At 37.9% G+C, this 27,137-nt stretch overlaps 2 protein-coding genes across 4 annotated transcripts in view; one reads left to right on the top strand and one right to left on the bottom strand.

Annotated features, from left to right (window-relative positions):
- Positions 1 to 2,963, bottom strand: part of slain1b (SLAIN motif family, member 1b) — a 20,166-nt gene extending 17,203 nt beyond the window's left edge. For both annotated transcript variants that reach the window (XM_072683856.1, XM_072683857.1), the window contains exons 1-2: positions 2,431 to 2,963; positions 58 to 194 (exon numbers count right to left, since the gene is read on the bottom strand). In XM_072683856.1, coding sequence (XP_072539957.1) covers positions 58 to 194; positions 2,431 to 2,858 — 565 coding nt within the window. In that variant the 5' untranslated portion in view covers positions 2,859 to 2,963. The remainder of the gene's footprint in view (positions 1 to 57; positions 195 to 2,430) is intronic.
- An 11,579-nt stretch (positions 2,964 to 14,542) lies between these two features.
- fbxl3b (F-box and leucine-rich repeat protein 3b) lies at positions 14,543 to 26,749 on the top strand. Of its 2 annotated transcripts, none has more exons than XM_072682941.1 (5): positions 14,543 to 14,715; positions 23,254 to 23,653; positions 23,763 to 23,885; positions 24,601 to 24,772; positions 25,286 to 26,749. In XM_072682941.1, exons 2-5 carry the CDS (start codon positions 23,255 to 23,257, stop codon positions 25,924 to 25,926), a joined length of 1,335 nt encoding a protein of 444 aa, XP_072539042.1. In that variant the 5' UTR covers positions 14,543 to 14,715; position 23,254; the 3' UTR covers positions 25,927 to 26,749. The 2 variants fall into 2 exon arrangements, with proteins under 2 accessions (XP_072539042.1, XP_072539041.1); XM_072682940.1 differs by lacking the exon at positions 14,543 to 14,715 and adding an exon at positions 22,194 to 22,497.
- The last annotated feature ends 388 nt before the right edge of the window (positions 26,750 to 27,137 follow it).

Here is a 27,137-nt window from a genome sequence, read left to right as displayed (position 1 = left end):
TACATACAAGATAACTCAGTCCAAGTGTGGTAAACCTGTGTGCGTTTCACAGCCTACCTGACTCAAGCCTCTGACAGAGTGAGCGCCTGGCTGCGTCTGCCTCGGGCTGCGAATTGTCAAGTGCATGCCTGCACCACTGCAGTGGGGTTAGATCTCCACCAGACCACAAACATGGCTTAGAGGATGCATACAGCCTAGGGAGAGAGCAAGAGAAAGTGTACTGCACTATGGCCAAACATGGAATGTTCTAGAGGGATTTGCAAATAACATCCATTAGCAGCTGTACAGAAGACAGAATCAAAGGCAGACTAAAAGAAGAAACAGCATTTTTGAAAGTGAAGGCAATGCTAAACACAGGCTTGACTCAGCCCAGAAGCTCCTCAAATATTAGCGTGCCAGATCTTCAGACGGCTTTGTGATCCGACACATTTTTAGAAGTCGGCTAATCTCTGGCCACGAGCCTGTCCTTTCATGACACGCTAACCCATGTCATACATTAAATAAATTACTTTAGCTGAGACAATAATGCTGTTCTTTATTTACCTATTAGCCTTTAAGGGTTAAGATTTTTTTTTTGCATTTCTACATAATTAAATCATTAAGATGTAAATTCAGCGAGGTTGATGTAAAACACACCATTCTAGAGAAACTTGCAGAGGTCAGAATCGTGATAGGAACCAGACGTACAAAAAGTTTGATGCCCCAAAATAAAAAACGGCATTTATCTTGGCATGGCTGAATGAGAAGAATTCACTACGTGGAAATGGCATACAGTCTTCTCATTTAAATGCAAATTCTGCATAAGTAAATGGGAGCTACACTTGTTAAACTGTCTAATAACAGACCGGACTGATTAATATGTACGCCCCCAAAATGTATATACACCAATGCTTTTGCCCTAGTCCAGTCAATTCCTGGGAATACTGTGTTTGTGTTACTTTTGTATTCATTTAATAATAGTTGTAAGATGAGTATACAAGCTGCTTGCATCTGGGATTGTTATACCCTGACCAAGATCCTGTGACAATATTCCATTTTGAAGAATAACTAAATACATACTGAATAAATGCATTCTATAGCATCTCTAAGAATTATATTTCCTGACTCAGGGAGCTATTGCTGTACAGTAGGGTTTGGCCTGAAACACATACAAAAATACATTTAAGGAAGAGATGTACATTTATAGCACATAGCTAAATATATCAAATTAATTTCTTACCATTTACCATTACATATATAAACAAACTCACCTTACTGAACTAGTTAGTTTAGATCGCAAAAATATTTGTATATATTTGTATAATATATAATATATTAACATTGTGTTTAAGACAGTGATCCCTTTTTCCATATTACAAAGAAATTAAATTTCCTCTACACGAAGAAAGGTTTGTCTGAATTATTTTATTTACATCTTAATGACTGAATTATTGAGAACTTTTAATGTCAATTAATTCTTCACAAAACTTTCACCAAAACTAATCTAAAGATACCAAAAGTATGTAAGAACTTTAGTTTAGAATGTAGCAAGACATAATCAGTCCTAAAGGATTAATATTATAGCATTAAATCATGATGGGTTGCTACCTCAGCAAATACAGTCTGCACCTTATGCAGGAGGAACACTACCACTAAACTATTTCACTTATTTTCACAAACTTGCAGAAGCTGGCGCAAGTTTAAACGACTGCCAAAAGCTGGAAATCCTCTGGCTCTCAGTAAAACTGTTCTATGACCTGAAACAAAAACAGAGAATAGCTGGAAAGCAAAGAAGGGTGGTCGGGTGGGGATGCAGGTCAAATTTTCTGCATGAGTGATTATGGTTAAAAAGTTGCCCCATCATCTGTTCATTCTTATTCATCTGACAAGTAGGACACTGGTATATGGTTCCTGAACAACTACTTAGAGGCCAGACAAAAATGGGCTCTGTGTACTTATTCAATCAGTAAAATGGCTGATATAGTAATCCTAAACACATGGAAAGGATAAGCCAAAGGATTGGCTCTGACACAAAACAGCTTGTATTCGGCCTAGTTAAGTTAGTCTACTGTTATCACTTTAAAGTACATAAAGAAAACCGAAGATGAATGAAAGTGATGTATAGGGCCCAGTAGGACACTAATAATCATTCAAAAACTAAACAAAGAAGGGGCTCATTGGACTAATTCAGTCTATAAAATGGCTGATAAAATAGAAGCCACAGAGTTCACTCAACACAGGTGCATCAGTCAGACAGTCCACTAAGATCTGGTCGGTTATCATTGTTAAACTGAAAGAACTGGTAACAGTGGTAACGGTACAGAAGGGAACAGAATGCAATAGGGCCGCAGCAAACAGCAACTGTTGCCGTTTTTTTCATTGTGCCTCTGGAATACAAATGTTTGGGACACACACACAAAAGCAAGAACGTGATTTAACAAAGATACCTACCAGGTCTCATCTGACTTCTGGTGGCACTGAAAAATGGAATCCAGGTCCAGTAACTCCACCTCATCTAGCACAGTGGGTTTAGGCGACAGAGCTGTGTCGGGCTCCACCTCCTCCGCAGTGTCAGCGGCGGAGTGCGGCTGGAAATACGGGAAAGGCTCCTCTGGCCCGCAGAACTGAGGCAGGGTGGAGTGAATGGACAGACCGGAGACGGAGCAGTAGTTTCCAGCGCCAGGGGAGAACAAGGAGAGCGGAGGCAAAGAACGAGTGCTCGCAAGCGCGTTCACAGCATGCGCGCGCGTCCTTAGCTGCTCGTTCTGCCGCTCGAGCTTCCTGACGAGCTCCTGCAGCTTCTTCACCTCTATCTCCGCATTCACGGCGCCGCAGCCGCTGTCCGCCGTTATTCGAGGCTTCAACACCGCGGCATCCATGGAGCGAGAGAAACTATCAAAATAATTAATGCTTAAAATACTATTGTAAACGGCTCCTCACTACTCACCCGCCGCCTTCGCCGTGAATTCAGGCGGCGCGTGTAACTGCTACCGTAACCACGCCCATGGCGCTGAACGCGGCTCGACCAATGAAAGCTGCTAACCCGCCGACGTTGCACCTCAGACCATCGCGACCTCTGGAGTCAAGATGAATAACTGCAGATGCGAGCACTAATCGCACAATCAAGATTAAAGCGTTGGGATATTCTTAGCGTTATATTGTCCTTTCCATATAAAGATATCCATACTTCACATAGGTGCACCGGTTGCAGGGTTTGGCCGGTTTTTAGAAGGGTTGACAAAATCAATTCAAATTTATTTGTGTAACTTTTTTACAAACGCTTAAAACAATCAGTAATTGGTAAAAAGAAATCAACAACATTAGAAGACATAAAACCTAAGACCTCCGGTTAGCAAGCCAAAGGCGACAGTGGTAAGGAAAAACTCCCTCAAATCTGGAGGAAGAAGAGGAACCAAGACTCAGAAGGGGGGCCATCCTCCCCTGGTCAGAACTATTTATAAATTATTGATAATAGTCACCAAAAAAGATTGTTCTACTGCTCAGATGTGCAGCATAATCTTAATATGTCTATAATAATAATGGTGTAGTATGACATCATGGTGTAGTATACTAACCATAGTAGTGATGGTAAGAGTAATGAGAGTAATAGTGGTATTAGTAGTGGCAGATAAAGTCTATTTAAATTTTAACATGGTCTTTAGACAGGTAGCTGTGGCAAGAGGGTGTGCAGCTGGTCTGGCTTGGTGGTGGGGGAGCCTGGACTTGGTCTGATGCAGGTAGTGGGGCCCCCTGCAGTCAGCATTCTAACAGGTCAGCCTGGAGGAGCGGACGACCATTTACTCAGAGAAGGTAAAGAGTAGAGCTACATAAAGAGCAGCAGATGTTGAATAAAAATCACTCTATTCAGTACGGGGGAGTATCCGAAAACAAGTTTACTGTCACTAATAATGTTTGTGTCTGTGATTACATGTATTGTGATGAATATTGTGTGTTGTGAAAAAAGTCTTTGAATATCATCATATAGTATATTTACCAAATTGCTCCGGCCTAGTAAAGAGACAGAGTTACTTCTGAATAGATTTATAAAGAGCAGAGAATATTGGGCAGTATCAGAGTTTGGCTGATGACTCCGGCAGGCCTGACTACAACAGTCTAATTAAAAGGAGAGAGCCAGGTTACACAGACACTGGAGCTCCCTGAAACACTGGCGTCCATCTGCTCTATCGTCCACAAACCTGAGTGATCACATGCAAGCAGTAAGACGACAGCTCCAGCATCTCAGTATACTACAATTCATTGTAAGGGATTTTACCAGAAGATTAACTAGTTTATGAGTTTAGATGAGTTTTCAGCCTAGACATGAAGATTGTGACTAAGTAATCAGGATGGTTTAGAATATGTAATAAGATCTTGCAGGTTCTTTGGAGCAAGGCCTTGTAGGGCTTAATAGGTCAGGTCAATGGAAGGATTTTATCGTCAATATGGAATTTAACTGGAAACCATTGCAGTGCTGATAGAACTGGACTGATATGGAAGTTTTAGTAAGGACCCTGGCTGCAGCATTTTGCAAACAACCTGACAAAAGTGCATTACAATAATCTAGCCATAAGGTAATAAGTGTGTACTAGTTTTTCTGCATCCTGTAGAGAAAAGCAATTTCTTAGTTGGGCAATGTTTCTAAGATGTAGAAGAATAGCCTTGTTACTCCTATTTCATTTCAGTTTGTTTTCATTCCAGCTTGTCATCGTTCAAAAATAAAATATTGCGCCATACAAAAAGTGTGAGTTTGATTGTGGTTTGATGAGAAGTATACCATTCTGACACCCTATTGGTTTGTAAATGATCTATCGCACCTGCACGTCATGTCACACGTGCAAGCACAAAGCAGATGTATGTAGCCTAGTATGAAGATGTCTGTGGCAGAGACTTGAGAGAACTTAAGTGAAATGTCCCAACTAAGCACCACATTTACATTCTAATAAAGGTTATTGATAACAATCCTCTGAAGTTTGACTTTTTACATCATTACAATACTTATAGGCAACTACTCATCATATTTTCCGCTCTATGAAACACATGTTAATGTGGGGTAGTGCACTACAGGCCCCTGTGGTGCAGCCTCAGCTTTTGGCACTTGTTTTCCTTGCATTACTTTTACTTTTATAGTAGTTTTGAAACCAGTACTTTTACACTTTTACTTACATAAAAAGCTTAAGTTGATACATTAATTTCTATAGAAGTCATTAAACCCTATTATCTACACTTCTACTTAAATAATGAATGTGAATACTTTTGACACCTTTGCTTATGGCTTTTGGACCTGAAAGGAGAACCTCTGTTACTGTTAAGAAGAAGTGACATCCAGAGTTTTACATCCTTTACGCACTTTTTTTTTTTTCAATTTTCTTTAATCTACATATATTTTTAGATTTGCTTGATATATATATATATACAGTTAAAACCAGAATTTTATATACACTATATAAAAAGACACATTTAAAGATACAAAAAGATACATTTTTTCTCACTATCTGACATGAAAAGTTTAAATTCATTTCATTATTATTTGGTACCATTGCCCTTAAACTGTATGACTTGGGTCTAACGTTTTGGATATCCTTTCATAAGCTTCTCACAATAGTTGGCAGGAATTTTGGCCCATTCCTACTGACAGAACTGGTGTAACTGAGCCATGTTTGTAGGCCGCCTTGCTTGCACATGCCTTTTCAGCTTTGCCCATAAATTTTCAATAGGAGGGAGATCAGGGCTTTGTGATCCACTCTAAAACATTGGCTTTGTTATCCTTAAGCCACTTTGTAACCAGTTTGGCATTATGCTTCGGGCCATTATCCATTTGAAAGACCAATTTGCACCCAAGCTTTAACTTCCTGGCTGATGTCTTGAGATGTTGGTTAAGTATTTCCACATAATGTTCTTTCCTCATGATGCCATTTATTTTGTGAAGTGCACCAGTCCCTCCTGCAGCAAAACAACCTCACAACATGATGTTACACAGTTGGGATGGTGTTCTCAGGCTTGCAAGCTCCACCCTTTTTCTTTTTCTTGGGTTGATATGCACATTTCAGACCAAAGCATGTTCATCCCTAAGACACAGAACCTGTCTCCTTCCTGAGCGGTATGATGGCTGAACATTCCCATCTTGTTTGTACTTGCGTATAATTGTTTGTACAGATGAAGATAAAGGAAGAGTCAGACTTCTCAAGTCAAGATTCTCTTCCTGATATCTTGGCTGATTTCCATGATGTTACAAAGAATCAGTGTGTTTCAGGTGTGCCTTAAAATACATCCACAGGTGTGTCTCGTATTAACTCAGATGTTGCCAATAAACCTATCAGATGCTACCAATGACATGACATAATCAAATGGGCTCTCCCAAACAATTTAAAGCCATAGTAATCTAAGTGTATGTAAACTTTTGACTTTGGCTTTCATTATTCTGGCATTTAGCATATAGAAATAATTTTTAAAACGGGAGACGTTTATTCTGAATTCATGTCAGACAGTGAGAAAAAAATGCATATGTGTCTTTTTATTTAGTGTATGTAAACCTATGGTTTCAACTGTAGCTGCATGTCATTTGCATAACAATGGAAGTTAACACCATGTCTGAAATTAACACCATGTTAACATCATGTCTCATATAAAATGTAAATAACTTTTAGTTAGGTAAAATTCTCAAATCTTAAAATAAAGTACACTAGGATTGGATTTGAACTGGCTTTTAACAGGCTATATGTGTGGCATGATTAAACAATTCTGGTAACACAATTTTTAGGCATTAACTTTATCATCAACTACAGAAAATGTCTGGTCTTTCGGTGGCATGAATTTCAAGATTTTCCTTATTATGCTGGTTCTGTATATCTCAACTTGTCAACAAATTTGTAGAGCATGTCCTGAATGGGTGGCATATAAGGCGACTGTAGAAAGAGCCCAGAAGCAAGAAATGAAGACTCTGATATAATGCTTTCTTAACAGAAAACATGTAGGAAGAATATCTGCATTTCTCAGTCACTGAGAGATAAACAAAGTCTTTGCATGTGAAATGGTGCACTGATGAAACCACCAACCTGGATCTGCATTTTCTTGGCATTTGGCTAATGTTCTCACTCAGACAACTTACATTTGAATAATGTTGCACAGCCATTAGAAGTTTTACCCAAGGACTCCTTTTTTTAGGACCCCTGTCAGTCACAGGCCATTAGATTTGTCCAAACTCATCCCACCATTTGACGCCCCTGCACTACACCAACAGTGGTAATAGTGGTTATAGGAACCAGAATCAGAGTTCACAATGTTCTCAAACACACACACTTAATGTGCTAACTAAAACAGTCAGTTAAAGTTTATGTGTGACCTTTTTATATAATATTGATAATGGTAAATCTGAAAAAAGTGTTTTAAAACAATATAGTTTAATAATATTTAATAATAATTTAATCATTTAAGAATGATTTAAAACTAAACAATGAAACAGTGATTTACAATAAATCCCATTTACAATAAATAATATGGATAACAACAAAGTTAAATAGTTTTATAAGAATCCTACAATAATCTCATAATGAGAAATTACCTACCAGAGATTTTCACTTGTCAATACATCATTTCTATAGTGTAAAGGAGTTACACTGAGAAAATATTTTTATATAAGCCTGTCTAAGAGGACCCAAGGGGCAGGCTATATATTTTTGGAGTCCATGCATACATTTTGCATGCTGTTATGCATGTATGTTTCTGTTGGATCTTTAGTGATGTTCGTTTGAATAAACATTATCTGCCCTCTGCTGTGTCTCTGCTGGTTTGATGCTGCAATAAATCTAAAGGCATAATTAGGACAGCACAAGCTTAAATCATTCACACAGTCGAGTTAGGCCCACATGGAAGTTAAATTGGCCCAAATAAACCATTTTTACACACTGAAGAAACGGATGTCCTTTATTATGCATTAAACATGTATATCTTTTTTCCTCATTATCAGAATCATACATTTTATTTTGCAGTATAATTTTTACTTCACAATCAATCAACTTCTTCCATTATAACATTTTATATAATATGTCCCTTGTAAATACATTGAAAGGGAAAACACCATGTGCATTACCAAAGGTTTAAGAGTCCATCATCTTTAATAAAAAAAATGGTAAAAGTTCTTGATATTATCTTGATTTGGCTGGATCTCTTCAATGAAACCATTGCTCTGAAAAGCAGGAAATGATCATTAGAATTAAAGTATGACATGTGGTTGCTAACTTATTATGTATGTATTCTTACGAAAATAAAAACTACGGGAGAATGAGGTATTACCTTTGGTCTTCTTGTAGCAGTTTTCACAGTTCACCGTTTCTTTATGAACCCACAGACTGGCACCTGCCTCCAGGCTCCCCAGAGAACGATAGCACAACTCACACTGTGAAATCGAGGGAAACAGAGGCAAATGTGACCGTTTCCATCCTTTATCTCTTTGTTATTGAGCACCGCTAAAGCATATGTAGACTGATAAGTCACCAGTGAATTATCTCAGTGTTACTGACTTTACTAAAGTATGAGTACATTGATAAATTACTGTGCCGATCAGCTATTTAGCAGAATTCTGCTACATGAGTAGACTAATACTTTTGCTAAGCTCATTTGCTAAGCACATGAGTCTGCAGTCCTGCATTCAGGACTGTGGAAGCAGCAGTGGAAAAAGTAAATAAAAGAGCCTTTTTGTGTATTGTAATGAAAAAAATTACTTTTTACGCAGTGTAGTCTGTGTTTATCCAACACTATTATTTCCACCAACTATGTTCACTATGTCCAAAAGTTTTGAATCACTGTTTTATTTAATCTAAAATCACTTTTCAGATAAATTCATACAAATATTCTAAATTGCATCGTTTTTGAAAACATTATTGGAATTCGTTCATTTTAGATGTCTCAAGAATGACATTCAGAGCTGTAGGTGCCTAATAATGTAGATAACCCAACGGCACTGAAAATAAAGTTATATTAAATTTAAAATCAAGAAAGCCTAATATTCAGACAGGTCTTTCCTAAGTTGAATAGTTAAAAAAAATTATTATAAATTAAATACAGTATATTATTTATCTAACCTTGAATAGAACATATAAAAGAATCTGATGTCTAATATATAATATTTCAAGCTATCCTGTATGAGTTATTACTGAATAAAATAACAATTATAAATATGACAAGTCTCTCACTCTGAGAGGCCTGTTGCACAGTTTCAGAAGTGGAATGGGCCTTTTGGACTTGAGCTGAGATTGTGTGCTTATTGAAGTAAATGTCATATGTAAGTTGCCAGTATACTGAGGTTTTCTGAACTTATTTTTTTACTTACATAATCTATAACACATGTCATCTGACCAGTGGTGCCAACACTTTTTACAAATGACTCTAAATATGGGTGTTTTAGTTTTACTTTTGTTTAGCATTACCTTGAAGCAAGATGTGTGACTGAATATCTGAAGGTCATCCAAAATCATCCTTTCCCCTTCAACAATTCTTTTACCACAGAATGAGCAGAGGTCCCTTTTACCAATGATCCTGTTAGACAGATACCACCATCGGATTAAACTGAGCAGTGTTGATAAACAATATTCATGTTATATTTTGTGGAGACAAAATGACTGACCTGTTTGAAGGCAACTGTGTGGGTGGTGGTGATTTCACAGAAAGTGACTGAAATGGGCTTGCACTCTGTTTGACATCTGATCTCACTGTTGTGCTGTCAAGGGATATAATATGATACATTATAATGAATGCATTTGCCAGACACATTTTTCAAAAATGTGTCTGGCAAATGCATTGTGCCTGATACACTTATATCATGCACTACCATGTCTGTGTCTCCATTGTGAAACAAACTGACCATTGACAAATGGGATATTGCTAATAATGGGTATCAGTACCCAGTATCCTGTAACAAATCTAGCCTGTCATGATAATGACTGTGTAACAGCTTTTTTTCTTGTGGTATAGTAGAAGGTTTGAGCAAGTTTTCCCTTAATCTTGATTATTGAACCTCTTGTGGACAATTCTTAAATAACCTTCTACAGTAAAATAAAATCAGTTTCAGTACTATACAGAACCCATTTTTTTCTAGGGATAAATAGGCATGTTGTAGTTTCTCTAGAATTAAACATTCCACATTAAAACACTGCAAACAACTTTTACATCAGAACCATTAAATTTATGGGATTATTCTGTGGAAAACATCTTCAAAATCAAGCATTCTACTTGTGTGAGTGTAGGTTCATACACAGTTTTGTATACACTGTGACCTATTAGTCCATTTAATCAGTAAAGGTAATGGGGGGACAGTGGGTGACAGCATGGGAATCAATATATCAGAAGAAGTGTCCAGTGTTTTACTGAAAAGACACATGAGTAATTGGCAGTACTAATTAGTAAAGTTGTGTATGTATTGAATAGGTTATTAAAATCTGTGCCAACCATGACAAATTAATATACATATTTTTTACCTTGAGGCATTAGCATTGCCCATAGCCATCTTGGGGGTTGTTGTTGTAACAGTTATAGTAATCTTTGGATCGGAATTGCCATTGCTGTTCACATAAAATTGACCAATCTCATGATTTATTCATTATTCAACAGGACAAGTAAGTAATTGCATGCTGCCATACCTTTGCTCATAGCTCTTGGTGGGATCTGTTTTGGTGGCAATGTGAGGTTGAGTCTTTTCTGGGCTTGTGAATGTTGCAGTGGTTTGACTGTGTGAGACAATACTTGTAAGAACATTACAATCCATGCCTGACACATTAACAAACTCAGGACCCAGTGAGTGTGTGTGGCCACTGCCATGATTAGGTTAAATGTGGATGTTATTAATAAGTGTGTTTTTAACTCTGTATCATAGGAATAGGGACATTTCTAGTCTACTTGTTGTACTGGGGGACACAGCTGTACCACTCTGCTTGTCTAATAATATTACTAATGATTATACAGTGCTTGAACATATTATGACTATATTGTTATTCCTTCCTGCTTATTATTGTTATTATTATAATTGTTCTTGTCTCACACATTTCATAGATAATCACGCTGTGTGGTCTGCTATGTATTTTTGGAGTTGATCCGATTTATCGTTTTTAATAAATGTAAGATTAAAAATGAAAAATCTCCCATAGAAATGCATTGACGGAATGTTGAGATTTGAATTCTAAATGACAGAGTGATGTCACACTCTCACACACCACACAGACACCACACAAACAATGTCTCCCTTGCTCACAGCCTAATGCTCAAAGTACTGAGTTTACACTGACACTGGATTTTAAGGTGGAACTTCTTTTAAGGTAGTACTGAGTTTACACTGACACTGGATTTTAAGGTGGAACTTCTTTTAAGGTAGTACTGAGTTTATAGTGACACTGAATTTTAAGGTGGAACTTCTTTTAGGGTAGTACTGAGTTTACACTGACACTGAATTTTAAGGTGGAACGTCTTCTAGGGTAGTACTGAATTTACACTAATACTGATTTTTAAGATGAAACTTCTTTTAAGGTAGTACTGAGTTTACATGGGACTTAAAGCAACCACCTGGGACACCATAGCAACCACCTAGCAACACCATAGTAACCACCTAGCAACACCATAGCAACCACTTAGGGCACTATAGCAACCACCTGTGACACCATAGAAACCACCTAGCAACATTTTAGCAATCACCTAGCAACACCATGGCAACCACCTGGGACACCATAGCAACCACCTAGAAAATCCAAAGCAACCACATGTGACACCATAGCAACAACCTGGGACACAACAGAAACCACCTAGAGACACCATAGCAACCACCTGGGACACCATAGCAACCACTTAGCAATCACCTAGCAACACCACAGCAACCACCTAGCAACACCATAGCAACCACCTACAAAATCCATAGTAACCACCTACAAAATCCATAGTAACCACCTGGGACACCATAGCAACCACATAGCACACCCTTTAAGATGTACTTGCCACATTTCAAGGACTGTTGTAGTTCCTTCAGCAAATGCAAATCTAGTTATTATTATTATTATTATTATTATTATTTTAGTAATATTACAGGCACACACATGCATAAAATATTTTCATTGTGGCAAAAAACTTTGCATTATGGGAAAGTATGTGCCTATAGTAAATTTGTGTGGTGAGCACTGTATTTTCTGTTTAGCAAATTTACTTTTTACTGCCATGATTTTAGTGGGGAACAGCAATATTTTACTGATGGCTGTACTACTGGGACGTAGACACAGTAAATTGGGTATGATGATGCCCCTGCTTAAAAATAAATGAGAATTTTATGAAATTTGGATTGTAGACACTGTAGTTACAAAATAATGAAGCAAAGTTTATACTGTATCTGGGACTTCTATCTGGGGTTTAATCAGCATTAGTTGTTGAACAGTCAGTTGCAATTTCTTACCTGGTAGAGGGAACTGTAGCTGACTTAGACACAGATGATTTACTTTCACTCTTAATGCTGTAGAGAAACAACAGAATTAGGCTCTGATTCACTGATTCAACCACAGCATTATATATTCTGCCATAGGAAAACACTTACACAAAAGAGGTGGCAGGTTTAATTATCGGCACTTGTGACAGTGGGGCATTGTTGTCACTATAAAGGAAAAAAACATTGTTTTCAGTGGCTATGAATTTCTGTCCGATTTGTGCAAATAAAAAACATCTAAGCAAATGCAAATACTGAATAACACAAGAAAAAGCAAAAGAGCAGTAGAATAAATTATCAGAGAGAGAGAAATAATGTTGTTGACTGTGTGCATAACTGTGTGAAATAAAACATATTTTTTCAATATCTGCTCTCGTCCAGAGGTGAAACAAGAGCTCAGCTCAGTAAAATCAATAAGACTCACTCGTTGGTGACTTCTTTAGGTGGCTCCTCTGACACTGGAGGCTTTTCATCAACAGACCTTTTAACAGGACTGAAACTTTGGCCAACAAATGTGAAAATATCAGAAGTCTTTACATCGTCTGGTTAACTGAGTTTGTTTATGGTAGTTAAATCAGAATGTCTGTTTTATTTTACTTACGCTTTCTCACTTGAATTGGCACCTGAGAATACCCGAGCTGTAAAACTTCTGGAGGCTGTCGTAAGAGTAGGATTCCTACAACACAAAATGTCAGAAAGTCCACATGCAGCCTGATGGTTTGGGAATGTGCCAAAAAATCTTTTATCATATCTGTGCTTTTAAGCTCTTACTTGGCAGGGACTGGAGGTTTGTTAGGGGTAGGGGTAGTGGAGCTCGTGGCAGCAGTCTGCGAGCTTTTTGATGGGGTTGCAATGCTGAAGGAAAAGAAAATATTTTTTTTAAGTATTAGTACAGAATGTGAAATAGGAATATAAGAATATATTAATAAAATAAAAAGATTTATATATCATTAAAAAAATGCTCACTAGTTCACTGCAAAATTTAAACTAAAACTTCTTTCTTTACTAAATTGACAAACTTGGAGAACATATTTGACATTTTATATGGTTGAATGATCACAGATGATCACATTATCACAGAAACTTCAACTCAAATTAGAAAAGGCTCAAAACAAAGTAATTTTACGCTTAAAACAAGAGCTATTTACTACTTTAACTTTAAGAGGCCATTAATTTCAGTATTAACATTTTAAGTATTCACATTCTCATTTTATTCTTAAACTTTGCAATGGAATTAAATTTCTTCATACATAAAATGTCCTTGACATAAAGTGACAGAATCTTAAATGAGTGATTAAAGAAATCTTTGCTACCACCTGCCTGTGTTATTGTTTTGTGTCATGTCTATTCTGTCATTCAATTTCATGTGACAAGAACCACAGTGGAAATGTCCTTTAATTACTTCATTGTGTTTTAGTCCTCTGTGATTTCAATGTGTTTACTAGCAGTACAAAGTGTGTACTGGTCGCTAGTATATACAATATAGATTAATAGATGGCTTTGACATGGCTCTTACTTGGCAGGGACTGGAGGTTTGTTAGGGGTAGGGGTAGTGGAGCTTGTGGCAGCAGTCAGTGAGCTTTTTGATGGGGTTGCAATGCTAAAGGAAAAGAAAATATTTTTTTTAAGTATTAGTACAGAATGTGAAATAGGAATATAAGAATATATTAATAAAATAAAAAGAATAACACCAGATCATTGCAGGTGGGTACCTGTGCAAGAGAATATGTGTATACAGTGAGTACAGTAAACTGCCTTACAACAAGAAATCACAGAATATGTTAGAATATAACTATTAATAAAAGACACAGATTCCTAAAAGCATTGTACAGAGTCATTTGAAAAGCAAGTCTTATTGCTTATCTGCTTATTTGTTATTGCTGTTACTCAAAAATTTTCAAATCTAAAAAGGTTTTAAAAAAGGTTTAAATCTGACAAAATAGAATTCCTTTATTAATAAAAACACATCAAAAACATTTTAAAAAGTTGTAAGGTCATTTTGAAGTCGTGGCTGTCAGGCCCTCTTTATCGCGCCCTCCCCCGGGGCGATCACGAGCTGCCGCCCACAGGCCCAAATAAGGACTTCCGCCTCACTTCCTGGTTGTTTGAGTTCAATCTGGTTAATTTGTGTTGCACTTATGTGTTGCACCTGGGATCATTTAAGGAGCTCCAAAATGGCCACTCCAGGAATCTCCTTGACGCTCCGTGATTCCTCACGCAGTGTTGGCGTGTTCAGGACGGCGAGAGTTCCGTTCATAGTCAGGAGAATTCACAGTCTGATTCTATAGGTAAGCAAAGGTACGTTCGCTTCCTGCTCAGGTTCCTAGGCGACCCCAGTTCTAGGCAGTTCTCTGCGTACTCAGGCTTGGTTGGCCTTGTTTTCTAGTCAGGCAGCTGGTTCCCCAGCTACCACTGTTTGTATACAGAGCGCGGGTCTGTCATTAGTTAGTTATAGTTCGGCTTTTCAATGTTGTTCACTGTTTTGCCCTCAGTTGCTGCATGTCACTTCTCATATCGCTTTGTTCTGTTAATAAATGATCTTGCTTTGATTCCATCTCTGCGAGTGTTCATCCCTTCTTGTCTGGCTGTACACGCCATGACAGTGGCGTGGATTTATATATCATAAAAAAATGCTCACTAGTTCACTACAAAATTTAAACTAAAACTTCTTTCTTTACTAAATTGACAAACTTGGAGAACATATTTGACATTTTATATGGTTGAATGATCACAGATGATCACATTATCACAGAAACTTCAACTCAAATTAGAAAAGGCTCAAAACAAAGTAATTTTACGCTTAAAACAAGAGCTATTTACTACTTTAACTTTAAGAGGCCATTAATTTCAGTATTAACATTTTAAGTATTCACATTCTCATTTTATTCTTAAACTTTGCAATGGAATTAAATTTCTTCATACATAAAATGTCCTTGACATAGTGACAGAATCTTAAATGAGTGATTAAAGAAATCTTTGCTACCACCTGCCTGTGTTATTGTTTTGTGTCATGTCTATTCTGTCATTCAATTTCATGTGACAAGAACCACAGTGGAAATGTCCTTTAATTACTTCATTGTGTTTTAGTCCTCTGTGATTTCAATGTGTTTACTAGCAGTACAAAGTGTGTACTGGTCGCTAGTATATACAATATAGATTAATAGATGGCTTTGACATGGCCTGCTAGGACCTGTGAGTTGGCATGGAATGACTCTGGAAGTATGGTTATGGTTTTTAATGCTGTATGAGTACTAGACCAACCTGCTTTTATCTGGCAACTCCTGATTCCCAGTGAATCTGATGATAATTACAGAAGAGAGAGACAACAGAACTTTTATTGATGTGTAAGACGTAAGGAATGTACCTCTTAGTGAGAGAGTTGACGGAGGCAGTTGTAGCTGCTGGGTTGGTCAGGGTGGCATCAGCTGGCTTGCTGTGGTTGAAATACACAGAGAATGTGAAGACAAATGTGAAAAAGTCTTGTGAGAAATGAGTCACAAGAATAAGGAACATTTTTTTGAAGTCTAATTCATTACAATGTGTTTTTAATTGTGTACCTGTCATTGTTGGTTCGTGTTTTGAGAAGAATGTCTCTGCCATAGTTGGGATCCACACTGCAAATACAAATAATGTATTAATTGTAGGTATATGTGTGAAGTATGATAATTTGTGTGTTTGGGTTTCTGGAGTGCGTCTTACTCTACTGGTTCATCCTCTTCCCTATCTCTTTTAATCCAGCTGTTGTCCTTAAGTAGACCTGTTCTCCGTTTGGTAACGTCTTTGATAGCCTGACTGGAATGAATACCTGCAGAAAAGTACACAAAGATAGAGACACACCACTTACTAAAACACACAAACAGTTTTTAAATACTTAAAAATAGTTTCTAAACACTAGACAAATACTAAATAAGGTTTAGAAGTAACAGTATACACTGAAAACAGTATACATTGCCCCAGTCACAGTATACACAAGATGTTTGTGAATCCATGTAGAATTGCTATTCATTTTGTCTGTTTGGTCTGTTCTTTATCATAGTCATCTTCTCTTCTTGTACAAAACCAGTGTAGTACTACTAACTTACTAACTGTGATCTTACATAATCTTACTAATATTGATGAATGTCTTTTAAATTGCCATGGCCTCTTGAATCTAAATTCTTATAACTTTAAAGTCAACAGCGGGTTACATCTCTGTGCCCTACTTAAAAGGCTTTTGTTTGATGGTACATTTACAATTAAGGCATTTAGCAGACACTCTTATCCAGAGCGACTTATAAAAGTGCTTTGCTATTTACCAAAGGATATTGTCAGCTAGTTTGAACAGGCTAAAAATTCAAAGATACCTCTAAGTTTAGACACTACTAAACACAAGTCAATAACGTGGCCACTCTACTATTCGCCCAAGTATTCTCTGGAGAGGTGGGTCTTCAGTCTGCGTTTGAAGACAGCGTGCAACTCTGCCGTTCAGACACCCAGGGGAAGTTTGTTTCACCACTTTGGTGCCAGGACAGAAAAAAGCCTGGACGCTTGTCTTCAGTGGATTTTAAGGGATGGCGGGTCAATCCGAGCCGTACTTGAACATCAAAGGGCCCTTGGTGCTGATCGGCTTATGACCATTGCCATCAAGTACGGAGGGGCTGGTGCGTTTTTGGCTTTGTAGGCCAGCATCAAGGTTTTGAATCTAATGTGGGCAGCTACAGGAAGCCAGTACTCATTGGATTGACTAACACACAATACAATGGGAAGGTCCAAGAATCTCTGTGGGGTTCTGACAAAGATGGTCATCAATTTACAACTCAATAATGTCTTTTGGAGCCATAGATGATCAGTTCAAACTGTTTTACATCAACATGGATGCTCAAAAAATATACATTTGATTAAAGTTTACAGCTGGCTACATAGACAATGTAATAGCGTTCTGGTGGAAGGTTTTATAGTCAGATAAAACAAATATGTATGAAGGAGTAAATTAGTAAATAAGGCCTTCAACTCAATTAAGTGAACTGTATGTAGAATTATGACCCTGTGTTGGTTTTGGGAAACCAAAAAATTAACACTAAACTCTTTTTTTTTAAATAAAGATGTATGTTGTCACTTATTCTGCCACAGAAAAAGAACAATTCGAAAAATTCATTAAAAGCCCATTATAACCATGGCATTTATGTCCATGATGAGTGCATGTAAACTTCCAACCACAGCTGTACATATGCAGACAGACACACATATGCACTTGATGGTGAACAATACAAAGATCTCACATGTTATCATGATAAATTACATCATGGTATGCTTTTTCTGGCCATATTAAGAATTACATCAGCACTTAGAGGTCCAAAAAAAGAACACAATTTGGCTTAATTTAACAGGGTTTATTGCAGTGTGGACTTACTCTGGGAATAGCTTTTTAAATGTGGTTGTGTTTTGTAAAAGTGCTAAGTAACTATTGTGATATGTTTTTGCCATACTGATGACCCTTACCGGGTTGAAGTGTCTTGCTGGAGGACATTTTGAAACTCGTATTTCTTGAACCTGTAAACACAAATAAATTCAAAGAAGAAAAACAGTATACAGGTTTTGTCACAATCCACAAGTTAAAATTGTTACTGTGCATAATAGTAAAGATTTGTAGACATTGGGACCTGGTCTTATTCAATCATTTTCTAAATATGGTCAAAGTCTTTTTCACTTGCATAAAGCAATAGCCAGTTCATATTAACCTATTCAGGTCATATTAACCTATTGCATTGGATACATAATATATATTATTAAAATATAGACAGTGTAATCACTGTATGCTTCCTGTGCATATCCACAATGAAATAATTGTGCTTATTAGATGGCCACCACAAAATTTATATTTTCATTGTTTGCCTGACAATGTGCACTCCTAAAAGTCCCTAAATTTCTCTTGCTATGCATAAGAATACTTTCTTACATTGGCTCACTAAAAATAATCAAATAATGCTTAATAAATCAATAAAGGATCAGTAAATTATTTTCACATTGACTTCCCTTGAAAGTTAAGAAAAAGAAGAGGTTTCATCTTCTGTAAAGTTGGCATTTAGGAAATATATATTTAATTATGTATTTATTTTAAAGCGGATCTAAAAATGTGCATCTGAATGACCACAGATTCTTTGTCTACAATCATGAAATTACTGTCAGTTTTTAATAATAATAACAACAACAACAACAATAATAATAATAATTAATCTTCATCATTATTATTATTATTCACAATAACAGTTAATCAATTTCTCTAGTCATAGATCCATTTGATTGCTAAAATAAAATTACATTGAATTAATGCGATGGATTTCTTTGCATGTTAACTTGTAGAGTGTGAGAAAGTGTGTGTTTGCGCATAATGCCTTTCATATTTGATGGTAATTTGCAGGTGTTCTTGTCACACCCATAGTCCCATTGCTTTTGCTCTCTGGGCTTGACCTGAAACAACCTGTTCTAATGACGTATATAGACACACCTACATTAATACCTGCACAATTATTGCCAGCTCTTTCAATTAGAGCATGCCTCAATGACAACATAAACCTTTATGTCAAAACAGGCTTTTTACTCTTATCTAACTAATTTATGCATTTCATTTTATCTTGAATTGCATTAAGGACTACTTTAAAAGTAACACAAGATATGTAATACCAAACACGTCACTTCACACACTAACTTCCAGTTACATTCCTTTTTTAAACAAATGCAACATTTTACCTCAATACACTTTTACCCACTGTGAAGCAACATAAAAAAACTAAACTTAACAAAACAAAAACGACAAACATTCCACTGCTTTCACATTAAAACCTCCCTTTATGTTGTCTAAACATGTCATGATGACTAGACATGACTTGATTAGACCGTAGAAATAATCCAAAAATACTTTATAACATCATGTTACAGTTACGGAATAGAAATTAGAAGCATTTTTTCTTCAATAAACAAGCTGAAGCATGAAAGTTATAAAATAGCAGTTAGATGCAGAAAGACAGGCACTAGCCAATTGAAATGAGTTACTTGTGTTGACCAAACTCACCTCTGATTCGGGAGATCTTTAGCAAGTGACTGGTGAGAGGATGCATGTTTTTTCTTGCCCTACCCTGTAGCTCAGGCCACAGGGAGAGAGTTAGATGAGAAACAGCAATGCAGTCCACGCCTCAAACCAGACAAGTGAGTTTTCCCACGCCACGTCTTCTCAAGCAGTTTGGGCAGTCTAAGAAAAACTATATACAAACAAATCTTTAAAAAAATATTTATTTCACATCTTACTGAGGATATTTTAAACTTAAATTGCCTCTGGTTCGTCCACTATAATAAACCAAACTTCAATGACTAAAATTTTCTACACCTTTAGAATAATACATGAGGACTATTCACTGAAAATACAAATACATATAATATAAAGCAACTGCTACATTGTGTAAGTGCTTAGTATACAGTATCTTATTATTGTCTATTCAAAGGCATATTTATATATATACATGTATTTAAACACACAAACAAGGAAATATGGCTAGTCTTGTTGGAGGTCTTGTTGTTTTCAAAATCTTTTTGCACAACATTAGTTTACAGGTTTTGTGGCAATTCCCCAGCAGCATATTGGAGCATGCAACCAAGTATCAGTGTGACTGTGTTGCTCATTAATTACTGCTCACATCCACTACAAATCTCATTGAAGATATTTTGAATATATAGTTGCAGTCAGACCTTTTAGAAACACTTATTGTGAAATGCACAGGTTTTAATTTTTGGGGGTTCTAAAATTTAGTCAAATTTATAAACATGTCAGAAAGATGTTTGACCAGACCAGGAGTTTCTGTTGACCATGAAATGTCTGTATTTCTATGTCAAATATATTACTTTGAATCATTAATTATGTCTCTTTTACTGTTCTTTTACTGTTACTGATTTTACTGTTTTCTGTTCTATTTAGAGGTTTTTACCACACACATTTTACATCACCAAAAACTGAGAGGATGCTGTCCAACAAAGATGTCCCTGCACCAAAATCTGCCAACATGTAAAATCTTAATGATTATAAAGATTTGTGACTTGAGGATCATTAACCAATGTCAGTTTTGAAAAAAGAAATCTTAAATAATATTTAAAATGGAGATCAAATCTAGAATCATACAACTTAATCTTGACTTATTAGGATCGTGTGGGCATTTCAGGCTGTATGTGGACATATCAAGGCTACAGCACTGTAAATAGATGGCTAGGAAACATTCCAGACCTCAGTCTACCCTTAAATTACATCACTGGACATCACCGTCTTTCAATATACTACTGTCCAACTGAAATCCACAGAGGAAACACAAAAGGGCAAAAACCTTTCAGTCATCTTAATGTTTTATTTGTCAGTCAGCATTTATGCAAAAGCTAAAAGCATAACCAATGTGGCAGTTCCCTTAACTAGTCATCTTCCCTCAAACCAATGTTTTTTTTGAGTGTAAACAATGTCAATGAGCCATGTCTCAAGGAATCTCAAAAGTTCTACAAGGATAGACGCTAAACTTGCAGCACCCTCCTGCCATGTACATATAAACCTTCTCCATGAGTATACAGGCTTTCAGTTGAAAAAAAAAAGGAAAATATTTATGAAGTGTTTAAATGTTTTGATTTAAGCTTTTAACAATTAAGCTTTAAATAGGAGTCTTCACTGGCGAATAAACTTTTCTTTTTTTTTTTTTTATAGAAAAAAACTACCCAAAAACTATCCACATTATTGGAGAACAGAATTCCAGCAACACCTGCTCTGTGCCTATTAAAAGACCTCACAACAATAGACCTGCCAACAAAAAACTCCAAAATACCACTTTAAACATTAACCATTGGAAAGAGAACGCACTCCGGGATCAGAAGTGCGTAAAGAATTTACCACTATATTTTAATCTCTCTTATCATCTTTGAAACTGCCTTTTAATGCCTCAGTAATCTAAAACAAAGCAAAACGAAATTTCTATGTATGCGTATGGACATTGGTGGATGTGTGGGTGTGCATTTGTAGCTGTGCGTGTGTGTAGCTATGGATGGCACTGTGCGTAGTGCTGGTGGCCCCCTTTCTCCACGGAGAATGCGCCTGGGCCCCCCTTCCCCACACATGATCTCTTCTCCTTTTGCCCACCCCCTCTTATATGGAGAGACAACCCAGGCTGTGACCCCATCAATAAGACTCAAAAATTGTAGAGTCGCTGCTACAACAAGCAGATCCTCGATAACAGCGCTTTCGGACAGAGGTGCGTTGTATTGCCCATGCAGGTCGCTACAGTATACTGCTGGTAATCTGCTAATCATGGGCAAGGGAGGCAAGATAGTGTTGAACGGGGAGGGGTACCTCTGTGAACGGTGTGGCTCGCTGTCTCCGGTGCGGTCCGGCCCATCGGTGCTGTGTATGTTTGCATGTCTGTTTGTTTTCGTGTTTACATGTACATTTCACAGAAAAAAAAACAATGAAACGTTGCTTATGGAGTTTTGATATTGCATTGTTATATGCTAATCGAAGCACGGTAATTATATGTCAATAATTGTTTTTGTTGTTTTGAATGACAACGGCCCACAGTTCACGTCGGCCAGCACTTCACAGCTTCGAGTTTCCTTTGCACCTAAGCCATGCCATTAGCTCATTATCAAGTTCTTCTATAGCTGAATGAAGGTGCGTTTACTGGAAACGCGAACTGCAGCGTTTAGGGGTATCTGGAAATCGTTGAGACAGCACTCTCCTTTTCTCCTCCACCCCCTAACGGAGGAACGCCGAACGTGAACCCATTTTTACCCATAGTGCACTGCTCTCTCTCTCCAAGCACAACACATCGCCATTTTTGCATGTCGCTGAGTGGATCAAGCCGAAGTAACTAGGTCACAAGACTGGAGCGTAAAATACAGGCAGAGATCTTCGCTGACATCACGGATCTCGTTCGTCAACCCTCCGCCTGCCATCAGATCGACTGAGAGCAAATGGTTGTGATCGGTTGGCCCGCTCGAATGAAGTATTCAAGCGCAGGCCCGGGCTGATGTGAGAAGCGATCGCCTTTTGATTGCGACGTAAACATAAAAAGGTAGCTCGGAGTTTAGGGACGGGCTGTGGGGTGATCTGTTTTAAAACACATTTTAATATTTTCTGCTTGAGATGTTTGGGTAGCTGCTGAGGACGTTCATTTGCTTCATGACAGTAGACTGTAATGGCTTGGCTAGCGGGCTAACATTAGCGAACACAAGCTAGCTAGCATAGTCAGACTTGGAGTCAGTTAAAGTCAGAAGCGATCAAGGATTAAACACGCCTAACGATCGGTTTCTTTTGAAATTGAACACAGAATTGTACAGAATTTAAACTTTACCAAGGATAGGCTAGGTTTCATTGACTGTTGCGCCGAGGTAGGGGGCGTGGTAGCGTAGAAGAGAAGTCGGAGATGTTTTTTTGAGTTATATTTGTGTGTTGCCTTATATTAATGTTAAAACTGCTCTTTTTATTTAAACTGACAAACATTACGTTTCGTCGACGTTACGTCTAACCACAGTCTTAATTTTATATAAGGCATACACAGCAACTTTATTGACGTTAGCACTACATGAAATGCGTTCTCGTTGTTTCGTTATACTCGCATGTAGCAGGGTCGTTTGTTACAGTGAAACGGATAGTTATTCCCCGTATTTTCAGGTTTACCCTTATTTAACAAGCCTATCGTGGTTTGAAGTAGGTGTGCAGGATTTCTTCCTGAACAGGCTTTGGAACAGACAGCATCCCTTCACATCCTTCAGTGCTGTACAATGCTTTCACTTTAGTATTGTGTACTTTACCCTTTCTCTTTCCACAGAATGAAAAGAGGGCAAAAGAGAGGAGAGCAGCAGGAGGATGGACCAGGCCCTAGTCCTATTCCAGGCTCCCCTAAATACAGCAAGAGACTCCGCCGAGATGGCTTAGATGATCAAGAGGTGGAGCAGGGGAGCTACAGCCCTGCGGGCACAGCTGACTGGGGCTGTCTGCCTCAAGAGATTCTCTTACAGATTTTCCAATACCTTCCCCTTCTGGATCGAGCATTTGCCTCACAGGTATGCAGAGGCTGGAACCAAGCGTTCCACATGCCCGAGCTCTGGAGATGTTTTGAGTTTGAGCTAAATCAGCCAGCCAGCTCCTATCTGAAGGCCACACACCCAGACCTCATCAAGCAGATTATTAAGAGACACTCTAACCATCTACAGTATGTCAGCTTCAAGGTAAGGGGAGTTATAATTATAATAATTTCTAAGACATCAGATATTTTTTTGTGTAAACTGCAAAAAAAATAAAAATAAATAAAAATAAAAAACAGTATCACACTCTCAGGTTGACAGCAGCACAGAATCTGCAGAAGCGGCCTGTGACATCCTGTCTCAGCTGGTTAACTGCTCGCTGAAAACACTGGGGCTCATCTCCACGGCTCGACCCAGCTTCATGGAGTTGCCCAAGGTAAACAACACCTCACAAACTCATCTTTTGTGAGTGGCTGTGTTCACTCTTAGCTGAATCTGAAAAATAAAGGCTTCTGGAGCATGTCACAGAACGGCAAAACATGCTTGTGAAACATATGTACTAGATACAAGACAACCATATTTACCAGTTGTGGTGGATACACATGGAATTTGACCTCTGTCTTTAAGCCATCCATGCAGTGAACACACCTACACACTAGTGAGCAAACACACACAGTGACAGTATATATGTGTATATGTGTGTGTGTGTATATATATATATATATATCACGAGGTCCAATTTCTGGTGACATATTTATTGGGGGGTTTGAAAATACTTAGAAAAATACTGATTTAATACTGCTTTCACTTGTACAATGTCTGCTACAGACTGTTCTTCACTAGCTTAATGCGCGCAAATATAGTACGTAGAGCAGTTGGCGCCCCCTTTTGACCTGGTTGGAATGTATTGGATCACTGTAAATACAATGAATTGAGTAGAACAATATAATGCCCATGAGAATAATAAAATAAATAAATGAATAAAGGGAGGGGGTGGCCTTTTCTATATTGTCCACTATTGTTATTCAGTCAATGTGCCATGTATAGGTAGTATTGCCAAGGTATAGTTGGTAACCTTTTAGAGTCTTTCTGTTCAGATTTATGAGGATGTCTTTGGAATTCACTTTGCTTTTGTGTTAATTTTTCTTTAGTCTCACTTTATCTCGGCCCTGACTGTGGTGTTTGTAAACTCCAAGTCTCTGTCCTCACTGAAGATTGATGACACACCTGTGGATGACCCATCACTTAAAGTTCTTGTGGCCAACAACAGTGACACACTGAAACTGCTGAAGATGAGTAGTTGTCCTCATGTCTCACCTGCAGGTAAGAGGGAGGTAGACACATAGATGGTTTGAAGCCCTATTTGAAATAGTTTTTAAGTGTAGTTAGAATTGTTTTACATGTAGCTGCAATATAATTATAATTTTAATATATAGTAACTTAACATATTTTAAGTCTTTAGTTGAAAAGGTGTCCTAAAAACTCCTATTTATTTATTTATTTATTTATTTATTGATCCCCCCTTGAAGAATTTAATGTTGGTAAAGAGTTATTTCCTGCCTTTTCCACTTTTCTTTCTTCAAGTTTTGCCTCTGCTTGCCATTGTTAGTAGTTATGCCAGAGGGCACAGAAGTAGAGGTGTTGTGTAGATGCTGATTCTTAAACTGTTTTCTTCCACATCCAGTGTTGCTGTTTGCTTTAAGATCTGGCTTCTTGTAAGCTGTCGGCACTCAGAATTGTTACATTCCTTCTTTAACATGGTTGTCTGCTTTGGCGTCTGTGTTTGGCTAACAGATTTCTTTTGCTGATCTCCTTCTCTGGTTCTCTGTCTTTCAGGCATCCTTTGTGTGGCTGACCAGTGCCATGGACTGCGTGAGCTGGCCTTGAACTACCACCTTCTGAGTGATGAACTGCTATTGGCACTCTCCTCAGAGCGCCATGTCCATTTGGAACACCTGCGCATTGACGTGGTGAGTGAAAATCCCGGGCAGCAGTTCCACACCATCAAGAAGAGCAGCTGGGAGGCCATGGTGCGCCACTCGCCCAAGTTTAACCTGGTAATGTACTTCTTTCTCTATGAAGATGAGTTTGGGCCATTTTTCCGCGACGAGGTACCGGTCACACACCTGTACTTTGGGCGCTCAGTAAGCAAGGAGGTGCTGGGTCGCGTGGGCCTGACTTGCCCGCGCCTAGTAGAACTGGTGGTGTGCGCCAATGGGCTGCGGCCTCTGGACGAAGAGCTGATTCGCATTGCTGAGCGCTGTCAGCACCTGTCGGCTATTGGCCTAGGCGAATGCGAGGTGTCCTGCAGCGCCTTTGTGGAGTTTGTGAAGATGTGTGGCCGCCGTCTCTCACAACTCTCTATCATGGAAGAGGTCCTGGTGCCCGATCACAAGTATGGCCTAGACGACATCCACTGGGAGGTGTCCAAGCACCTGGGCCGTGTCTGGTTCCCCGATATGATGCCCACCTGGTAGACTACAGCTCCACTATTGATCATCCAATTTCACCTGCCCCTCCCAGCTCAATTGTGTGCCCCCTGACATGTTCACTTTTTCAGGAAGGACACAAAGGGGATCAATATTTAAAAAAAAATGATTTTCCAATGTTTGGTTGAATTGTTCACTGAGGATTTTTAATTTAAAGTTTAAAGAAACGGATAAATAGGAGTTGACAACAACGTTAGTACAAATACAAGGACACACGGGACTGTCACTACAAATAACCTTTACTTTTTAACTGGCCCAAAGTACTTTAGAGAAATAGAATTTTACATGTTTGTGTGTATGTTGTAATTTGAAGCGTTTAAAGGTTGCTTTAGTTTCTGCAAGTCAACCTATTCCCTGGTGGCCCTTCTAAGTAATATTCCACAATATTGTATTTTTTCTGTAAATATGTATGTTTTTATTTTCATCCTTTTTTTTCTGCTTGTTCCCTCTATCATCCCTTATCAACATTTTGTGCATTAGCTGGACCTGTAAGTGTTGGACATACTATGTAAAATACACATTCACAACAGAACCACATCCACAAAGTCTTATAAACATGTGTAAGTATGCCACGCTTCAATCTGCTTTATCCATTTGCATTTTATTTCTGATTCCAGTGGCTTTGAGTGTAGGAATTTGTTTGTACAAAGACAAATTCATAAGCAGTTGTAATATCTTTCAGGATTATGTTTGTATCAGTCATAATGTTTTAGCTTCAGAGGCATACTTGAGCATTTTTTTTACCTAACCAAATGAAGTATGATGATGTTTGTGGGAGTGTATAGAAACATTATTAAAGAGTATATATTGAGTAGTTGCTTTTTTTTGGGGGGGGGGGGGGGGGGGGTCATTTGTAACTAGAGCTGCAAGGCATATACCATACAAATGTGTAGATTTCCATAATCAGTTAATTCAGTAATGCTCATTTGTTTTAGTAGAGTATCTGAAATTGACTTTCATAACACAGTACCATGACGGCTAGATCTTGAAACAGTTAGTAGAACCATACCGGGTGATCAGGTCCATTCAGACAAAGCAAGTAATGCTGCTTTAGTACTACACTGTCAACCCTACTTTCCGAATTGTGCTATTAACCTAACAAGTGGGCTCTGTTGAAATTAAATTTAGGATTATTTATTTGTCAAATTACGCACAGTTTCTTGTTTGAATGGAAAAGGTCACACTTCATGCTGTTAATA

The sequence above is a fragment of the Salminus brasiliensis genome, chromosome 7, assembly GCF_030463535.1.
Source record: "Salminus brasiliensis chromosome 7, fSalBra1.hap2, whole genome shotgun sequence".
Lineage (NCBI taxonomy): Eukaryota > Metazoa > Chordata > Actinopteri > Characiformes > Bryconidae > Salminus > Salminus brasiliensis.
This window is presented reverse-complemented; position numbering and strand designations above follow the sequence as displayed.

Bases quoted from the DNA above. Each gene is read 5' to 3' on its own strand.
- fbxl3b (XM_072682941.1), top strand. From the start codon at position 23,255: ATGAAAAGAGGGCAAAAGAGAGGAGAGCAGCAGGAGGATGGACCAGGC. The intron at 23,886-24,600 runs GTAAACAACACC...ATTTTTCTTTAG, and splicing joins GCTTCATGGAGTTGCCCAAG to TCTCACTTTATCTCGGCCCT. The intron at 24,773-25,285 runs GTAAGAGGGAGG...TCTGTCTTTCAG, and splicing joins TCCTCATGTCTCACCTGCAG to GCATCCTTTGTGTGGCTGAC.